The 18,238-nt window shown below is 40.9% G+C and overlaps 1 protein-coding gene across 5 annotated transcripts in view; it reads right to left on the bottom strand.

The window, feature by feature from the left end:
* LOC109880994 (protein AF-9) overlaps positions 1 to 17,601 on the bottom strand; it is a 72,603-nt gene extending 55,002 nt beyond the window's left edge. For 2 of the 5 annotated variants that reach the window (XM_031832430.1, XM_031832428.1), the window contains exons 1-2: positions 17,499 to 17,601; positions 7,008 to 7,188 (exon numbers count right to left, since the gene is read on the bottom strand). In XM_031832430.1, the coding sequence (XP_031688290.1) occupies positions 7,008 to 7,104 (97 nt within the window). In that variant the 5' untranslated portion in view covers positions 7,105 to 7,188; positions 17,499 to 17,601. The other 3 variants (XM_031832425.1, XM_031832427.1, XM_031832429.1) reach the window with 3 other exon arrangements.
* Positions 17,602 to 18,238: the final 637 nt, after the last annotated feature.

Raw genomic sequence — 18,238 nt, forward strand, 5'->3', positions numbered from 1 at the left:
CACATTCGGGAACCCTCAGCAAAGAGGAAAGGAACGCAACATCTAAGACGTGTTTTAGTCTGAGGAGATAATGTATGGGTTACTCCAGAGACTTGACTTGTGGTATGTGCGCGCACACACACACAAGCCACAAAAGAATGATGGGGAAACACAAAGAGAGGATGTGGAAAGTGAAGGCTTCATGCTACAACTTCAGGGGCTCAGGAGAGGCCCAAGGGGCCAACATACTGACCCAATCATTTAGCTAAGCCACCACTATGGAGGGAATAGGGCAGGTGTGTGCGCTTAGTTTATTTAATCTGGTTATCGGAGAGCTTATTTTACAGGATAATAACAAAGAGCCTGAAAAGAGCCCTTCACTGTCAGTCTGTTTCCACAGAAAGACCCATTAACGCTTCTGTCAACTTCCCCATTCTGCCCCCGTAATGCCGAAAGGCCTTTTATCTTCTTCCCCAGAGTCAGATGAACTCGTGGATACCATTTTTATGCCTCTGCATGCAGTTTGAAGCAAGTTGCTAACTATCTCTAACGCAATTGCTTTCAGATACCCATAGACTTCCAGTCAGAATGCTAACGCTAGTTAGAATTGGCTTGTGAAACCACCTCTAACTTCCTGCATACTTGACGGAGACATAATAAATGGTATCCAAAAGTTCATCTGATTCTGAGGAAGGGCCTCATTTTCAAAATCCCAAAGTATCCCTTTTAAGTGACACTATTCATTAAATATTACTTGCACATCTTATGATCTCAAAACACAATAAAATTGCATTGACCCATTATTGTACCAAATCAAAAAAAAAATATATATATATATATATATATATATACACACACACACACACACATACATAGCTACCTCATACCCCTGCATATTGACTCGGTACTGGTACACTCTGTATATAGCTGTCACGCCTTGGTCTTAGTATTTTGTGTTTTCTTTCATTATTTGTTCATGCCAGGGTGTGACATGGGTTTATTGTGTTGTCGTATTGGGGTTTTGTAGGCATTGGGATTGTGGCTGATTAGGGGTGTGTCTAGCATAGGCTTGGCTGCCTGAGGCGGTTCTCAATCAGAGTCAGGTGATTCTCGTGGTCTCTGATTGGGAACCATATTTAGGTAGCCTGGGTTTCACTGTGTATTTTGTGGGTGATTGTTCCTGTCTCTGTAGTTTCACCAGATAGGTTTTCGTGTTCCGTTTGTTGTTTTGTTTATATATAGTATTTTCATGTATCGCTATTCTTCATTAAAAGACATGAGTAACCACCACGCTGCATTTCGGTCCGACTCTCCTTCAACAGACGAACGCCGTTACAATAGCCATGTTATTTTTACTTGTTATTGTTATTCGTTGTGTATTTTCTCTCATCTTTAACTCTGAATTGTTGAAAAGGACCGGTAAATAATCATGCCACTGTTAGTCAAAACCTGTTTTTTTTACAAAGCATTATGACTAAATGTATTTGATTAAATGGCACAAAATAGAGTGCTAGTGCCAAATGGAGAGCAATTGGGTCGCAATACAAAAATAGCACTCTCGGTTCCAGTCCAGACCCAACTTCAAGGTTGGTGAGCTCCACCGAGACGACAGCGATGCCATTCGCAGCGGCCGTCGCCACGGCAACACCTGAACGCCAGGACCCAACTGCCGGCGATAATGAAGCGGCACTGACTTTACAGACTGTTGCATCATTAATTTTAATGTGTTGAGAAGACGCAGCTTCCCCTCCTGGACTGAAACTGAAAGTCAGTACAGCTGTGGGGGAACGTGAGAGGAGAGCTACAGCAAAGTCTCCAGTTCGCTTCCTAAGCACCACATCATGGCCAGGGGAGTAAAAGTGATGTGAGCTAGAACCGTCCAAACAAGTAGAAAATGAAAGGCTGGTGTAACAAAAAAATAGGAACAGAGGAAAAGATTTAAGATTCGGAACAACGCTCCGAGGGCCTGTTTGGAACAATACCTTGTTGACGTCTCTGCCAGTGTGAACCATCAGTTCACTGGAATCTTTTCACAGGGAAATATATTTAGAGAGTGACACAAATGTGACCCGCTCAGCTCCCTAAAATCAATAAATCAAACTTTTCATAGAGCCAACAGTCATGATATATTACTATCAGGCCCTAAAACTGTCACTGAGGTTTTGAATTACGTTTATGACTGAGGAGTAATGGGAAAAGGCCAGCTATTCCCCACTGGCTTTGAAGCAGGTGAGAGCACCCTTACAGCAAACACTGCATATGAGTAAGTGCTCATTTCAGAACCTGAAATGACAGGCAAAATGGTCAGTGAAAGAAATTAATCCCTCGTCATTCTGAATATCGGTGAATATGAATATCATGAATATGCCTACATGATGCACCGACCTATCATTCTTTATGCAAAAATAGACTACTTTACCATGATACAAATACATTTTGTTCAGAGAAGTATACAAATGACAGAATCAAGTCATGTATGCTTTGACAGGTGAAGCCCAATGTAAAAATGGCCGACCAAACCATGTTCCAGTCCATTTATTATGGGGGGGGGTCTTACACTCCTTCCCACAGCACCGAATATCAGGTTTCCAAGGCTACACAGCATGGCAGCCAATCATAGCCATTTTCTTCAGGTCCGTTTAAATGTCTTGCTGGCCATAAAACTCCAAATTGGACGCTTTAACCGGGAGAGCAGCACAGTGGAGAATGGGGACAGTAACTGACCACTCCTGTTGTGACAAATGTTAGCCATTTTATTTTTCTTCCTAATTCACATATAGCCTGCCTTACTCTACATTTTTGCCATTTAGGATGGCTAAAAAGTATAACCATCCACAACACATTTTTCAAAGCAAGGTGAGTGAAAAGATTCCCTTTCAAGTGAGAAGGCACCGGTGTAATCCACAACAGCTGCAAGACGGACTATATTAAAACAGTATAGCCAGCGTTTAGCCGCCTCACAAGAAAAGAGAGAAGTGAGAAAGAAAGAGGGAAGAAAGAGTGACCTAATGCAGAGCTGCACATTCTTGACCTAATGCCGAGCTGCACCTCCTTGGAAGGAGTGTCTGTGCGTCTCTGCAGGAGTAGGGGCAGGCAGCTGCGCCCTTATGAGACCACTCTGCGAGACTGTTAGTATTAAAACTGTCAAACACATGCTTGTCTATGCTACAAGGTTTCCCCTCAATTCCTTTGGCTTCTCCCGTCGGGGGCCCAATGTTGATCAAAGGTACCGGAGGGGTAGGGGTGGGGGGCTTCAGCCGGGCTGAATACGGCTTGTGGACGTCTCTTGTACCCAACAGAACAGAGAGAGGGTGACGATGCCACACTGCTCCTGAAGAGTCTTCAAGCTCGATTCATTCAATTCTACATATTCTAAATGTATCCTGTCATAACATAAGAGTACATTTCTACTGTTGTCAAATGTAGGTGTACTATTAAAACACAGGTAAACTCCCCAAACAAGTAGATACCACCAAGTTTCAGAACAAGACCTGTGAGACGGTAGTTTGCTAACCATGATACAGCATGAACTTGCCAAGGCAGGTTTCAGCCTAAAAGGAGAGTGCCAATTGGTCAAATTCAGTGATAAGCTGCAAATACATCATCCTTGCAAACAACATCCAAATGTGCTTTCATTTTAACACAAGTTTAAGCCAGGCTGGAAGAATTCTCCTCGCTCCTCCCTGGGCTCCAACCGGGAACACAATGACAACAGCCACCCTCGAAGCAGCGTTACCCATGCAGAGCAAGGGAAACAACCACTCCAAGGCTCAGAGCGAGCGAGTGACATTTGAAACGCTATTAGCGCGCGCTAACTAGCCAGACATTTCACTTCGGTTACACCAGCCTCATCTCGGGAGTTGCAATGCTTGAAGTCATAAACAGCGCAATGCTTGACGCACAACGAAGAGTTGCTGGCAAAACGCAGGAAAGTGCTGTTTGAATGAATGTTTACGCACCTGCTTCTGCCTACCACTGCTCAGTCAGATGCTTGTATGCACAGTCAAATTATACGCAACGCATGACACGCTAGATAATATCTAGTAATATCAACCATGTGTAGTTAACTAGTGATTATGATTGATTGATTGATTGATGTTTTTTATAAGATAAGTTTAATGCTAGCTAGCAACTTACCTTTGCTTACTGCATTCGCGTAACAGGCAGTCTCCTTGTGGAGTGCAACAAGAGGCAGGTCGTTATTGCGTTGGACTAGTTAACTGTAAGGTTGCAAGACTGAATCCCCCGAGCTGACAAGGTGAAAATATGTCCTTCTGCCCCTGAACGAGGCAGTTAACCCACCGTTCCTAGGCCGTCATTGAAAATAAGAATGTGTTCTTAACTGACTTGCCTAGTTAAATAAAGATTAAATAAAGGTGTAACAAAAATAATAATAATAATTTTAAACTGCAAAAATCGGTGTCCAAAAATACAGATTTCCGATTGTTAATGAAAACTTGAAATCGGCCCTAATTAAAACGGCTATTCCGATTAATCGGTCGACCTCTAGAACATACCACTCACGCAGCGCCGTTTCCATATCAGGAATGCGTTTAGCTTGAAGTTCACACACACCGGTAGAAATAAACACCTCATCTGTTCTCATGAGCTTTGAACTTTGAAATGCATCTATTCCTATGCTATAAATCAGAGTAGTGGATGATAAGTACTTTCGCTAACCACAAACTCTCCTCTCCAGTCAGGTGTTCAGACTAGGGAAGAGATCCGTTGCATACGCCTCAAGAATTCACTGCATGCGTTGAAGCATGCAAGCAGCAGCACTTTGGAGCGTCAAGTACAAGCAACACTTTGTATACTAGCCCTTGCCTTGACCCCCTCTCCTCTATTTACACACTATAGATTTATGCCCGTTGAAATGGGAAAAATACGTTTTCTTTTCAACACGCATGTAAATGGACAGACTTTCCAGTTTAATGACAGAACACGGATTTGCTAAATGACTTAGCAGGAAACTGATGGTCAAGGTGGATTCGTAACCAAACACATCATATGAAGTACATCACACATTTCTATTTCACTTGCCACCATGTTCAAATGAAGCTCTGTAGCGCAGCTATTACAGATGAAACAGTACATGACATTGGTGTTATGACAAAATAACTCAACATTTACCAGCAACTGTTTATCTTTGTATTCAAAAGTCCAGTAGCAAGACAACTTACAATTACATTGTTTTTTCAGTATTAACGCAGTGAAAGAAACAAAGCTTCTCTCTTTTAACAGATTTCAACCTCGTTCCTTGGCACTAGTCTAGCAGGCTGTTCTGTCTCTTTGCACCACAAAGAGCAGACTCAAAAGCAGCCTTTGGTGGGTTGTGTGTGTGTGTGTGTGTGTGTGTGTGTGGAGGGGAGGGTGGCAGAGGGGTTTGTACAGTCAACCATGTACGACAGACTGTAGCCTACCTGCACCAGTGAACAGAGACCAAGCATATGCAGCACCAGCAAAACAACCTTATGGTGGTAGCTGGCTGGTTCTATGGTTGTCTTGTGTTCAAATCTACCGGCCTTTCAATGAATATTGTAATAGGCTGTCACTCATCCAGTCAAACTGACTATTCCTGTGACATTTTTGAATTTTAGAAATAGGAGTGAAAAATCAGATCACTATGCTTCTATAGGGTATTGGTAACATCATGAAAGCACACAGGGGCCAGCTGTCAACGGAACGCGTCGGACACTGACAGGTGATACTGGTAAACATCACAATGACACCATGTTGTGAACTGTAAAACTCCCTGGATAACGTAACAGGTATGTGATGTGTAGCCTATGAGTTGGCTATCTAGTCCAACTGCCCATGCAACAACATCACTGTGTGATACTAGAAGACATTGGCAGGTTATGTTTAACAGCCTACAAAAATAGACAATCAAGTCACTAATATTTATACTATATAGGGGTGAAAGCATAAAAGTATAAGAGTTTTAAAGAATAGCCTACTTAAAATAGTTTATTTATATAGTAAAAGATAGTGGTTCTCCTGCACCTCAGTAGGCTATGAACTCATTGGTATTAGACCCATTTTGTACATTGCATAATGCATTTTTTCTTGATGCAATGACTATTCTTCAGACTGTTGATAGTAGTTTGGGGTTATCGTTTTAAAAAGGAGAGTAAATAATGAATGGTTAAACAACAGCATGATCTTACAACTGTTCCCAATAAAGTGCAAACGTTCCCTGGTAATCTGAGTCGCATGTAATTAATATGACAGGGTCTCTCCAAGGCATCGACTTTGGCACATTTCCCTGCATTTGTCACACCAAACAACACTCAAACACACCAGCAGGAAAGGAGGTAAAAATACCAAACCAACAAATACTATAATTGATCCCTTCCAGCCATGCCAGAAGTTTAAACAACCACTATGCTCTCCACTGTTTGAACAAGCCCTCTTATATGTTTACCATCACCAAATGCTGGGTAGTGGTCACATTTAGCCTTTCTAGTTCTTAATGCCACACCTAGCAACGTTGTTACGGTTTGTAGTTTAGCTCACCTTCATTTGGGTTGCCCAATCTTTTATAAAACTCGTGGTGTGGAATTGGTAAACTATTCTACTAAAGCTGGTTTACAAAAAAAAACGAAAGAATAATACTTTAATCTAACCTCTCGGGTTAAGTTTTAATTGTAGAGATACACTTAAGGGGAACTCTATCCTATGACCATCAAAGATGTTAACTTATCAAAGAGTATAACTTATCCAATAGCGCATCTAATTAATTGTGCATGCGCTACAGGTGGGCATGTTCACATGAATTAAGCAAGTTTATTATTATTATTATTATTTATTTTTGGGGGGGGTCCATTTACAAACTTTGCAAAGTGAAGGCTATTACAAAAAAAAAAGTATTTTCAATGAACCACCAAAGATGGTCGCGCACACAATTCAATAGGCTTAATTTGTCCGGAGTGGTAGGCTATTGCTCTAAGCTTTGCTTTACAAATCAAGCAGTCTATTATTTTATGACAGTAAAACTCAAAAAGCAGGGTAAATTATATGCCTACCTCGTTTTGGTCTTGGGAAGCTTTCGTGCAGGTGAAAAACGACTTTTTCCACAAAGTGCTGAATGTTGCTGTGCTCTGGTCCTCGGACAAACACCATCCAGTCGTGCGTAAAGCCTTCCACCGTGGGTTTCTTTCTGACCTGGGCACGATGTCCGAGTTCTAGTTTCACCTGAACAGCACCCTAGAACATCCAAAATCATGTCACATATTGTTGCCAATCGGAGGCTGGCATCATTGCATGCTGTACAACCTACCTAAATCTATCCACGAGTAAAACCATACATTGTCTCAATAGACAGCCTCAATGCGCGGAATAAATTCAATAAAACAATCACACGTTAACATGTTTCGATTTGATAGGTCTACTCGTAATCACTTGCACTCTATCCTGCTTTGCATTTCAGCAAAGAAAGCAAGGTGTCTATTGCCTTCCCTACACTATAAAGACAGTCATGTATTTATGTTCATGAAGTAGCCTAGGCTACAAACGGCAAATAATTTTGAACAACGCCGAAAAACTATTACAAGGAAACTGTAATTTGCCCGGGTAGACTTTTTCAGGATTTTACTATCCAAGCATCACTTTCACAAACATACTTTATACGTGAGATATGCTACATTCTAGACGCGCCTCGCTACTCAACTAACGTTAGTTCTACTGTACTTGAATATCAATATAAATATGGCTGGACATCTTCGGCTCAGACGCACCGGGCAATACCGACTTCTTCGAGCAAAGAAAACAATACGCTAGAACACACCCTGCCTAAGCATGGTCGCGAGCAGTGTACTCACCGACGTGGCCATTCTTGAGGCCGCGTGCAACCGCTATTTCATCGAGAATTTGTTCTAAATGAGAAGATATAGGAGTGCAAATGGCTGATGGCGGACATGGTCTCTCCTAATTGAACTCAACCCCCGAGTTTCAGACTGAGGAGCAAAGTAAGACGCATGCGCTGTTTTGTGCACTGACAAGAGACAGACATAGCAGAGGGAAGAGAACCAATGAGACAACGCACACGCGCAGAGAACCACCTCACAACTTCCCCACATAGGCAAGGGATTATTACCCCATGCCTTCAAACCATTGATGACTAGACCCAGCTCCCAGCATGAACAGTCAACATACATTTACTTGCACTCTCGCAACAGTGTTGAGTGGAGCACTCGATACTGTAACATGCTATTAGATGGTTTTTTTTAAGTATCAATTGGATGTCAATATATTCAAACATTACCCCAAATAGTAATTGAGTCAACATGATGATTCATACACCATTCTTATCAAATCGAACAACATATTATGAGCCCCAAAATAGATAACTATTCATGTTTTATTTGAGCATCCCCTCCTATAACGCCCATTCCATCATCTCCCCCCATAATGTGACAACCAAGTAAATAAACACCTTGATTTTGAACTATACTCCAAATAGCCCACAAATTCTTATCATACCTATGATCTGAATGAGTTAAATACAATTTCTGACTGAGAAATCAATGAATGCAAGGTGTCAGTTTCCACTTTCTTTCAATAGGTGTGTGCTCTTCAGTTGTGCCAGCAGCAAAATAAAGACCTCACCATATGGACCTAAGAAGTGTTGGATTTGACAACTAGCCAACTGTTCATCATTCCCCCGTTGAAAAATGATTGTTTTTACTCTCATTGCTGTGGCAACTTGATGTTGCTTCTGCTTGAACACATTGATTATTGTTCAAGTGGTAACAATTACTTTATTGAAGATCAGATCAGGTCTGAAAGCTCTTAATTTCACTAGAATGGAGGCGAGGACAAAAAGGTGACCAATTGCAGGGGGCAGAGGTCATGGTGCCAAACCAAAGCTCCATGAATTAGCATCAACTCCTCATTGGTCCCTCAATACAGGAAGTCCAGAGAAAAGCCAAACCGAACCAAGCCATCTTTGGCCAGACTGACTTTACAATATACCTATCCAAATCACATTAAATCAAGTAAAGTAAAATATTTGATGGAATATTTTAAGTATACAATTGGACTAAAAACAGATCTGGCTAATTAATCTATATGGGCCAAATAATGATGATCCACACTTTTTCGAAAATAAATATAATAATCTATTGAGATCACAAGCAACAAAATAATCTTTTAATATGGTGGGAGATTATAATACGGTTTTAAGTACCTCAATGGATCGTAAAGGAAATCATTCTACAAACTACCACGCTCACGCACACAAGGAGATCACAAAGATCATGGATACAATAAAACTAGTGGATATATGGAGGTTGAAAAACCCTGACCTAGTGAGATATACATGGAGGCTTCATCAAACTAGCCATCTTGATTACTTCCTAGTTTCGTTCTAGCTTGCATCAAAAGTTTTTAAAAAGTGTTGATAGGAGTCCGAATGTGAACGGACCACCATCTAAATGGCCTCCATTTAACTCTTACAGAATTTCCACGTGGACAGGACTGTTGGAAATTTAATCAAAGCCTATTGGATGACAATTTGTTCTTAACTAAGACAAAAAAAATGATAATTGACTTTTTTTTGTAGAACATACAGTTGAAGTCGGAAGTTTACATACACCTTAGCCAAATACATTTAAACTCAGTTTTTCACAATTCCTGACATTTAATCATAGTAAAAATTCCTTGTTTTATGTCAGTTAGGATCCCCACTTTATTTTAAGAATGTGAAATGTCAGAAAAGTAGTAGAGAGAATGATTTATTTCAGCTTTTATTTCTTTCATCACATTCCCAGTGGGTCAGAAGTTTACATACACTCAATTAGTATTTGGTAGCATTGCCTTTAAATTGTTTAACTCGGGTCAAACGTTTGGGGTAGCCTTCCACAAGCTTCCCACAATAAGTTGGGTGAATTTTGACCCATTCCTCCTGATAGAGCTGGTGTAACTGAGTCAGGTTTGTAGGCCTCCTTGCTCGCACACGCTTTTTCAGCTCTGCCCACACATTTTCTATGCGATTGAGGTCAGGGCTTTGTGATGGCCACTCCAATACCTTGACTTTGTTGTCCTTAAGCAATTTTGCCACAACTTTGGAAGTATGCTTGGGGTCCTTGTCCATTTGGAAGACCCATTTCCAATCAAGCTTTAACTTCCTGGCTTATGCCTTGAGATGTTGCTTCAATATATCCACATAATTTTCCTATCTCATGATGCCATCTATTTTGTGAAGTGCACCAGTCCCTCCTGCAGCAAAGCCCACCCACAACATGATGCTGCCACCCCCGTGCTTCACAGTTGGGATGGTGTTCTTCGGCTTGCTGCCTCCCCCTTTTTCCTCCAAACATAACAATGGTCATGATGGCCAAAAAGTACAATTTTTGTTTCATCAGACCAGAGGACATTTCTCCTAAAAGTACAATCTTTATCCCCATGTGCAGTTTCAAACCGTTGTTTTGCTTTTTATGGCGGTTTTGGAGCAGTGGCTTCTTCCTTGCTGAGCGGCCTTTCAGGTTATGTCGATATAGGACTTGTTTTACTGTGGATATAGATACTTTTGTACTTGTTTCCTTCAGCATCTTCACAAGGTCCTTTGCTGTTGTTCTGGGATTGATTTGCACTTTTAGCACCAAAGTACGTGACAGAACACGTCTCCTTCCTGAGCAGTATGACGGCTGCGTGATCCCATGGTTGCGTGATCCCTTGCATACTGTTGTTTGTACAGATGAACGTGGTACCTTCAGGCATTTGGAATTTGCTCACAAGGATGAATCAGACTTGGGGAGGTCTACAAATATTTTTCTGAGGTCTTGGCTGATTTCTTTGGATTTTCCCATGATATCAAGTAAAGAGGCACTGAGTTTGAAGGTAGGCCTTGAAATACATCCACAGGTATACCTCCACTTGACTCAAAGGATGTCAATTAGCCTATCAGAAGCTTCTAAAGCCATGACATCATTTTCTGGAATTTTCCAAGCTGTTTGAAGGCCCAGTCAACTCAGTGTATGTAAACTTCTGACCCACTGGAATTGCGATGCAGTGAATTATAAGTGAAATAATCTGTCTGTAAACAATTGTTGGAAAAATTACTTGTGTCATGCACAAAGTAGATGTCCTAACCGACTTGCCAAAACTATAGTTTGTTAACAAGAAATTTGTGGAGTGGTTGAAAAACGAGTTTTAATGTCTCCAAACTAAGTGTATGTAAACTTCTGACTTCAACTGTAGGTACAGAAGTTCCCCTTATTGCATGGGACATTTTCAAATGTACTTTTAGAGGCCATTCAATACAATACAATGCTCATCATTAAAACAAAAGCAGTTTAGATCAAAATAGATTAGAATAATAAAGGAAATAGAGGAAGTAACAGCGCAGGTAGATGGTAATGGAAACTATTATAGAGGCACAAAATAGGTTAGGAAAAATAGAAAAAACTAAAAGAATTAGAGTTACTTATTCAAGAAGGATTGAGTGTAATGTATTACAAAAATAAAGCGACTTGGATGGAAAATGGTGAAAAATGTAAATTTTTTCTAGAATCTTTAACATAGGAATTAAACCAAAAAGTATTTACAGAGACTTGTTACAAATGAGTTATCCATGATTCACCAAATTATATTTTGAAAGAGGAAGCAAAATATTTTCCATTACCATCTACCTGCCTGGATTACTTTAATTTTGGTGAATCTCTTATACAATGGTTTAAAGTTATATACAGCAACCACAGATGTAAATAATGGTTACTTCTCAGAAAGTATTGAGCTTTTAAGAGGAGTAAAACAAGGCTGTCTGTTGTCTCCATATCTATTTATTATGGCTTTTAAAATGCTAGCTATCAAAATGAGATCCATCCAGAACATCAAGGGGTTAGAAAAAAACAAAAGTGTTAATGTATGCTGATGACTCCAGTTTTCTTAAGTTTGCAATATGGATCCCTGTACAGTCTCAATGAAGATCTTCATCACTTTTCTAGACCCTCTGGATTAAAACCTAATTATGACAAGTATTCCATATTACGTATTGGATCGTTAAAAAATGCAGCGTTTACACTACCTTGTAGTTAACCAATAAAATGGGTGGATGGCGAAGTAGATATACTTGGTATTCACATCTCAAAAAATATAAATTAACTTACCACAATTCATTTCAATAGAAAGTTATCAAAAATAGATCTGATTCTGCAACCACGGAGAGGTAAATGCTTGTCTATTTATGGAAAAATCACATAGATTAACTATTTGGTCCCATCAAAGTTTACTTGCTTACTAATGGCACTGTCTAATTCAGATTATTCTTTTTTGAAATCATATGAACAAAAAATATTTCATCAAAAAATATGCCATCAAACCCGGAAGCCAGCCGCACCAATGTGTCGGAGGAAACACAGAGAGGGAGAGGGAGATAAGAGTCTCCAGCTTGAGTGATTTTTGCAGTTCGTTCCAGTCATTGGCAGCAGAGAACTGGAAGGAAAGGCGGCCAAAGGAGGAATTGGCTTTGGGGTGACCAGTGAAATATACCTGCTGGAGCACGTGCTGCGGGTGGGTGATGCTATGGTGACCAGTGAGCTGAGATAAGGTGGGGCTTTACCTAGCAACGACTTATATATGACCTGGAGCCAGTGGGTTTGGCGAAGGATATGAAGCGAGGGCCAGCCAACGAGAGCATACAGGTCGCAGTGGTGGGTAGTATATGGGGCTTTGGTGACAAAACAGATGACACTGTGATAGACTGCATCCAATTTGCTGAGTAGATTGTTGGAGGCTATTTTGTAAATGACATCGCCGAAGTCAAGGATCGGTAGGATAGTCAGTTTTACGAGGGTATGTATGGCAGCATGAGTGAAAGATTCTTTGTTGCGAAATAGGAAACCGATTCTAGATTTAATTTTGGATTGGAGATGCTTAATGTGAGTCTGGAAGGAGAGTTTACAGTCTAACCAGACACCTAGATATTTGTAACTGTCCACATATTCTAAGTCAGAACCGTCTAGAGTAGTGATGCTGGACCGGTGGCTAGGTGTGGGCAGCGATTGGTTGAAAAGCATGCATTTATTTTTGCTTGCATTTAAGAGCAGTTGGAGGCCACGGAAGGAGAGTTGTATGGCATTGAAGCTCGTCTGGAGGTCAGTTAACACAGAGTCCAAAGTAGGGCCAGAAGTATACAGAATGGTGTCGTCCGTGTAGAGGTGGATCAGAGAATCACCAGCAGCAAGAGCAACATCATTGATGTATACAGAAAAGAGAGTCGGCCTGAGGACATACATACTGAACTCCTCCTCCTCATCATCATCATCCTCCTCCAGCTCCTTATCATCATCATCATCATCATCATCAGTAAAAGCTAGATCCAAATCAATGCACATTTAAATATATGTATGCAATAATAATGAATGTCAGAAAAATAGGAAACTTTTAAATTTAATTTTAACTTCATTCTTTATTCAAATAAGATTTCATGACAAGTATGGAACTGTCAATTAGTTTCCCATACCCATTTGACCCTTACTGCATACCGTAACTGTGTTTTTGGTAGATTTGAACCAGAGGTCCAGTCTGAAAATATAGATATTGGTCATAGAGAATGATAGAGATCTCTGGTGGCCAAAAAAATATATTTTAGCATGGGCAGCGCCATTGAGGGCTTCCATCATTTTAATGTAGTCAACTGGGTGGTACTTACATCTTCATTGGCTGATCCCTCCTGGTGACCCTGTTGTAGTCAGATGTCCAGATGTCTTCGATCTATCTCTATGATATTGTTTTAACTTTTTTAGCTTGAAAGTTTAAATCTGTAATGTAAAATCATATAAGTTATAAATACTGTCTTTTTTGTGTTTAGTTCAACTGAAATATGCTTTCGTGTGCACCGGTGATGTTGCAGAAGTTCTACAAGCTAGCTAACATTATTTAACAGTGGCCAGCTAGCTAACTTAGCAAGCTTGACAAATGCATACAATTTTGTTATAATTTACACATATGATCTGTTAGTTTGTACTGACAACTGTGCATTTTCTTTGCAAGTTATTAAGTCCTCAAAATTATGAACCTAGCTGAAAGTGAAAGTGACCTACGACATAAAGTTAGCTGTAGCTTAATAGCTAGCTAGCTCAGCTACATATATTTTATATTTTCAAGCATCAACAGAGGAAGAGGTGAAGCGAGAGGTTTTACTCCGCCCAACATCTATTCACGAAAATATGCCCACTAGGTGAGGATTTCTTTCTAATGGAGGTGAATGAGAGTGTCGAATTTGGTAAATAAATAATGTAATAGCTAATTTGCTACGTGAGGCTTATTTGATTGAACAAAAGTTTCGTAATTGTTAGGTTGTTATGAAGGGACTGATATAAGTGGACACACAAGGCATTTCGGCAACTTAGCCAAATCACCCATTTTAGCGTGGCCATTGCAATTGGAGTCAACTGGGTGGGGATTCCTATGAGTTGGGAGCAATCAGCCAATGAAGAAGAAAATTGACTACTTTAAAATGGATATAGACTCAATGGCCCATGCTGTCCCAGATGTAAATGGCACAGATACAAAGTCCTCTACCTAGCTCTATGGCCTGTTGTTCACACGTATCCACCCTCTCAAAGGCTAGAATGGTCCCACCTGATCTCACCTCTTAACGCCTGCCTTCCATCTTTGAGGACATGTATTTCCGTTGTTAAAGCGGTCATTTAAATATATTGTTAATATAATAGGCCATCTTTGGCATATGGGAACTTAGCTCTGTTCCAGGAAACTCATCATGATGTTATAGATATACAGTACATTCGGAACGTTTTCAGACCCCTTGACTTTTTCCACATTTTGTTACGTTACAGCTGTATTCTAAAATTGATTAAATCGGTTTTTTCCCTCATCAAACTTCACACAAAATCCCATAATGACGAAGCAAAAACTGTTTTTTAGAACATTTAAAAAACGCAAATGTCACATTTACATAAGTATTCAGACCCTTTACTCAGTACTTTGTTGAAGCACCATTAGCAGCGATTACAGCCTCGAGTCTTCATGGGTATGTCGCTACAAGCTTGGCACACCTGTATTTGGGGAGTTTATCTCATTCTTCTCTGCATATCCTCTCAAGCTCTGTCAAGTTGGATGGGGCGTGTTGCTGCACAGCTATTTTCAGGTCTCCAGAGATGTTCGATCGGGTTCAAATCCAGGCTCTGGCTGGGCCACTCAAAGACATTCAGAGACATGTCCCGAAGCCACTCCTGCGTTGTCTTGGCTGTATGCTTAGGGTCGTTGTCCTGTTGGAAGGTGAACCTTCGCACCAGTCTGAGGTCCTGAGCACTCTGGAGCAGGTTTTCATCAAGGATCTCTCTGTACATTGCTCTGTTAATCTATGCCTTAATCCTGACTTGTCTCCCAGTCCCTGCCGCTGAAAAACATCCCAACAGCATGATGCTGCCACCACAATGTTTCACCATAGGGATGATGCCAGGTTTCCTCCAGACGTGAGTCTTTGCATTCGGGCCAAAGAGTTCAATCTTGGTTTCAACAGACCAGAGAATCTTGTTTCTCATGGTCTAAGAGTGTTTCGGTGCCTTTTTGCAAACTCCAAGCAGGCTGTCATGTGCCTTTACTGAGGAGTGGCTTCCGCCTGGCTACTCTACCATAAAGGTCTGATTGGTGGAGTGCTGCAGAGATGGTTGTCCTTCTGGAAGGGGTTCCTATCTCCACAGAGGAACTGCTCTGTCAGAGGGAACATCGGTTTCTTGATCGACTACCTGACAAAGGCCCTTCTCCCCCGATTGCTCAGTTTGGCCAGGCGGCCAGCTCTAAGAAGTGTGGTTCCAAACTTCTTCCATTTAAGAATGATGGAGGCCACTGTATTCTTGGAGACCTTCAATGCTGCAGAAATGTTTTGGTACCCTTCCCCAGATCTGTGCCTCAATGCTATCCTATCTCGGACATCTATGGACAATTCTTTCGACCTCATGGCTTTGTTTTTGCTCTGATATGAACTGGCAACTGTGGGACCTTATATAGACAGGTGTGTTTATTTCCAAATCATGTCCAATCAATTGAATTCACATCAAGTTGTACAAACATCTCAAGGATGAGCAATGGAAACAGGATGCACCTGAGTTCAATTTCAAGTCTCTTATCAAAGGGTCTGAATAGTTATATAAATAAGATATTTCTGTTTTTAAAATGTTTAATACATAAGCAAACATTTCTAAAAACTGTTTTAACTTAGTCATTATGGGGTATTGTGTGTAAAATGCTGAGGATTTTTTAAGTGTAATCCATTTTAGAACAAGGCTATAATGTAACAAAATGTGGAAAAGTCAACGGGTGTGAATTCTTTCCAAAGTCGCTGTATATATACATCTGTGGAGGCTGCTGAGGGGAGGACGGCTCATAATAATGTCTGGAATGGAGTATTATGCCTGTGTTTGACACCATTCCATTCCAGCAATTATTATGAGCCATCCTCCCCTCAGCAGCCTCCACTGAAATCTATTGTGTCTCTAGTAACCCCAGGCGCAGCAGTTAGACAGATAGCTAAATTAGGCCACTATACAGTCAATGCTACACTGTTGGTAGAGTTTGTGGTGATTCTATCAAATGTATCCCATTGGAAATGTAAAGAGAATGTCCTATGTGTTCTGCCTGCCTAAACCAGTAACTAAATCGTTTTGGAGGACAAGCAACAAGCTATGTATTATTCTGCTGTCCACAAGCGGCAGGACTGTCACTTTCAAAGGCACAGGATTGACCATTTAAACAATGTAACATTGTTTACACAAGCAATGCCGAGCTAGCAGTACAGACCTGTCTACATTGTTAGTGAACAAGTTAACGGCAGTCTAGAAACCCCTGGAATAGTTTCATTTACATGTGTTTTGCTGAGTATTATCCCTCTTTGAGTTTGGAAAATGTACTATGCAGCACAAGTGAAATAACATAGATTTTTGTACTATCTGGGGGTCAAAGCTCGACATAGACATTACATTTAACATTTTAGTAGAAACTCTTATCCATATCGACTTACAGGAGCAATTAGGGTTAAGTGATTTGCTCAAGGGCACATCCAACAGATTTTTCACCTAGTCGGCTCAGGATTTGAGCCAGTGACATTTCAGTTACTAGCCCAACGCTCTTTACCACTAGGCTGCCTGCCACTAAGCTAGACTAGACTAGCAAGGTGAATGTTTGAATGTCGTCATTTCAATCCATAAATAATTGAACACCATCTGTCTTAGGCCTAATTCAACAACCACAAATGTGGTTTTCTACTCAAAAAATATGAATGTTAGTTTATTCCTCTAATTGTCTCGTATCCACATTTAACTACACACCGCACACAATTTTGTTCTACATTTCAAACCCTTCCAACAAAATGTAATTTTGTGGAACGGAACACCTTGTGCAGTGTAATAACAGTGTGGTCGATTCTATCCTCTTTTTAACACAAAGTCAAAGTCACTTAACAAAGAAAGGCCTATGATCAGGTTCAACCATAAACACCAACTTGTAGAAGACAGTTGTCAGAAGTCTACTTTTAGCATTGAATATGAGGACCTTACCGGGTCATAAGCTTGGGCTGCAGTCGTGTGGATGCTGCTGTGGCTGCTTTGTTAAGTCGTTGGGAGTGAATGTTATAGCTGCGTCAGAGGCTGTGAATTGGCTGTTGCACACTGTCGGCCTGTCACTTATCAGTACTTTAATATAGGGGGAACGGGTGGGGCTGGGGTGGGGTAGGGTGCAGTGGGTGGGGGGGCGTCGCTACATTGTTTCCCCCTCTGTTCAGATAACATACAGATCTCCCTCTGGCTATCAGCCAGCCAGGCAGCCAGGGTTAGGCCCTGAGAGTAACCATCTGGTGGTCAGTCCACTCCACTCGTCTGTCCTCTCTGCCTCATTGTCCTTCTATAATGGGAAGAACCTGAGATGGTCAAAGTTGCAATGCATTCAATGTAGCAACTAGCAAGGAGCATGTCATCTTTCTGTATTTGGGAAGGTCAAGGAGTCTCGTGAACAATGCATTAAATTCATTCAAAATTATGTCAGTGGCTGTAGGCCAGTGTCACCTGTCAGAGCGTTAGTTTACACTGCAGGGGTTATCTTTCAAATGGATGCAGGTACAGTACCTGCTAGGGGTACCTGCATTAGGTTAGTTGTATATGACACATCAGATGGCTAGAGTTTGGCCATCACTACTGTTTCATAGGTTGTCATGTCAGTCCGCTGGGAGCTAGGAGTAAAAATGTAGTGTAAAATATATCTTTGAAACATGGCCAGAAAGTTTGGTTTTCCACACAATAAT

Source organism: Oncorhynchus kisutch, linkage group LG9 (assembly GCF_002021735.2).
Source record: "Oncorhynchus kisutch isolate 150728-3 linkage group LG9, Okis_V2, whole genome shotgun sequence".
Lineage (NCBI taxonomy): Eukaryota > Metazoa > Chordata > Actinopteri > Salmoniformes > Salmonidae > Oncorhynchus > Oncorhynchus kisutch.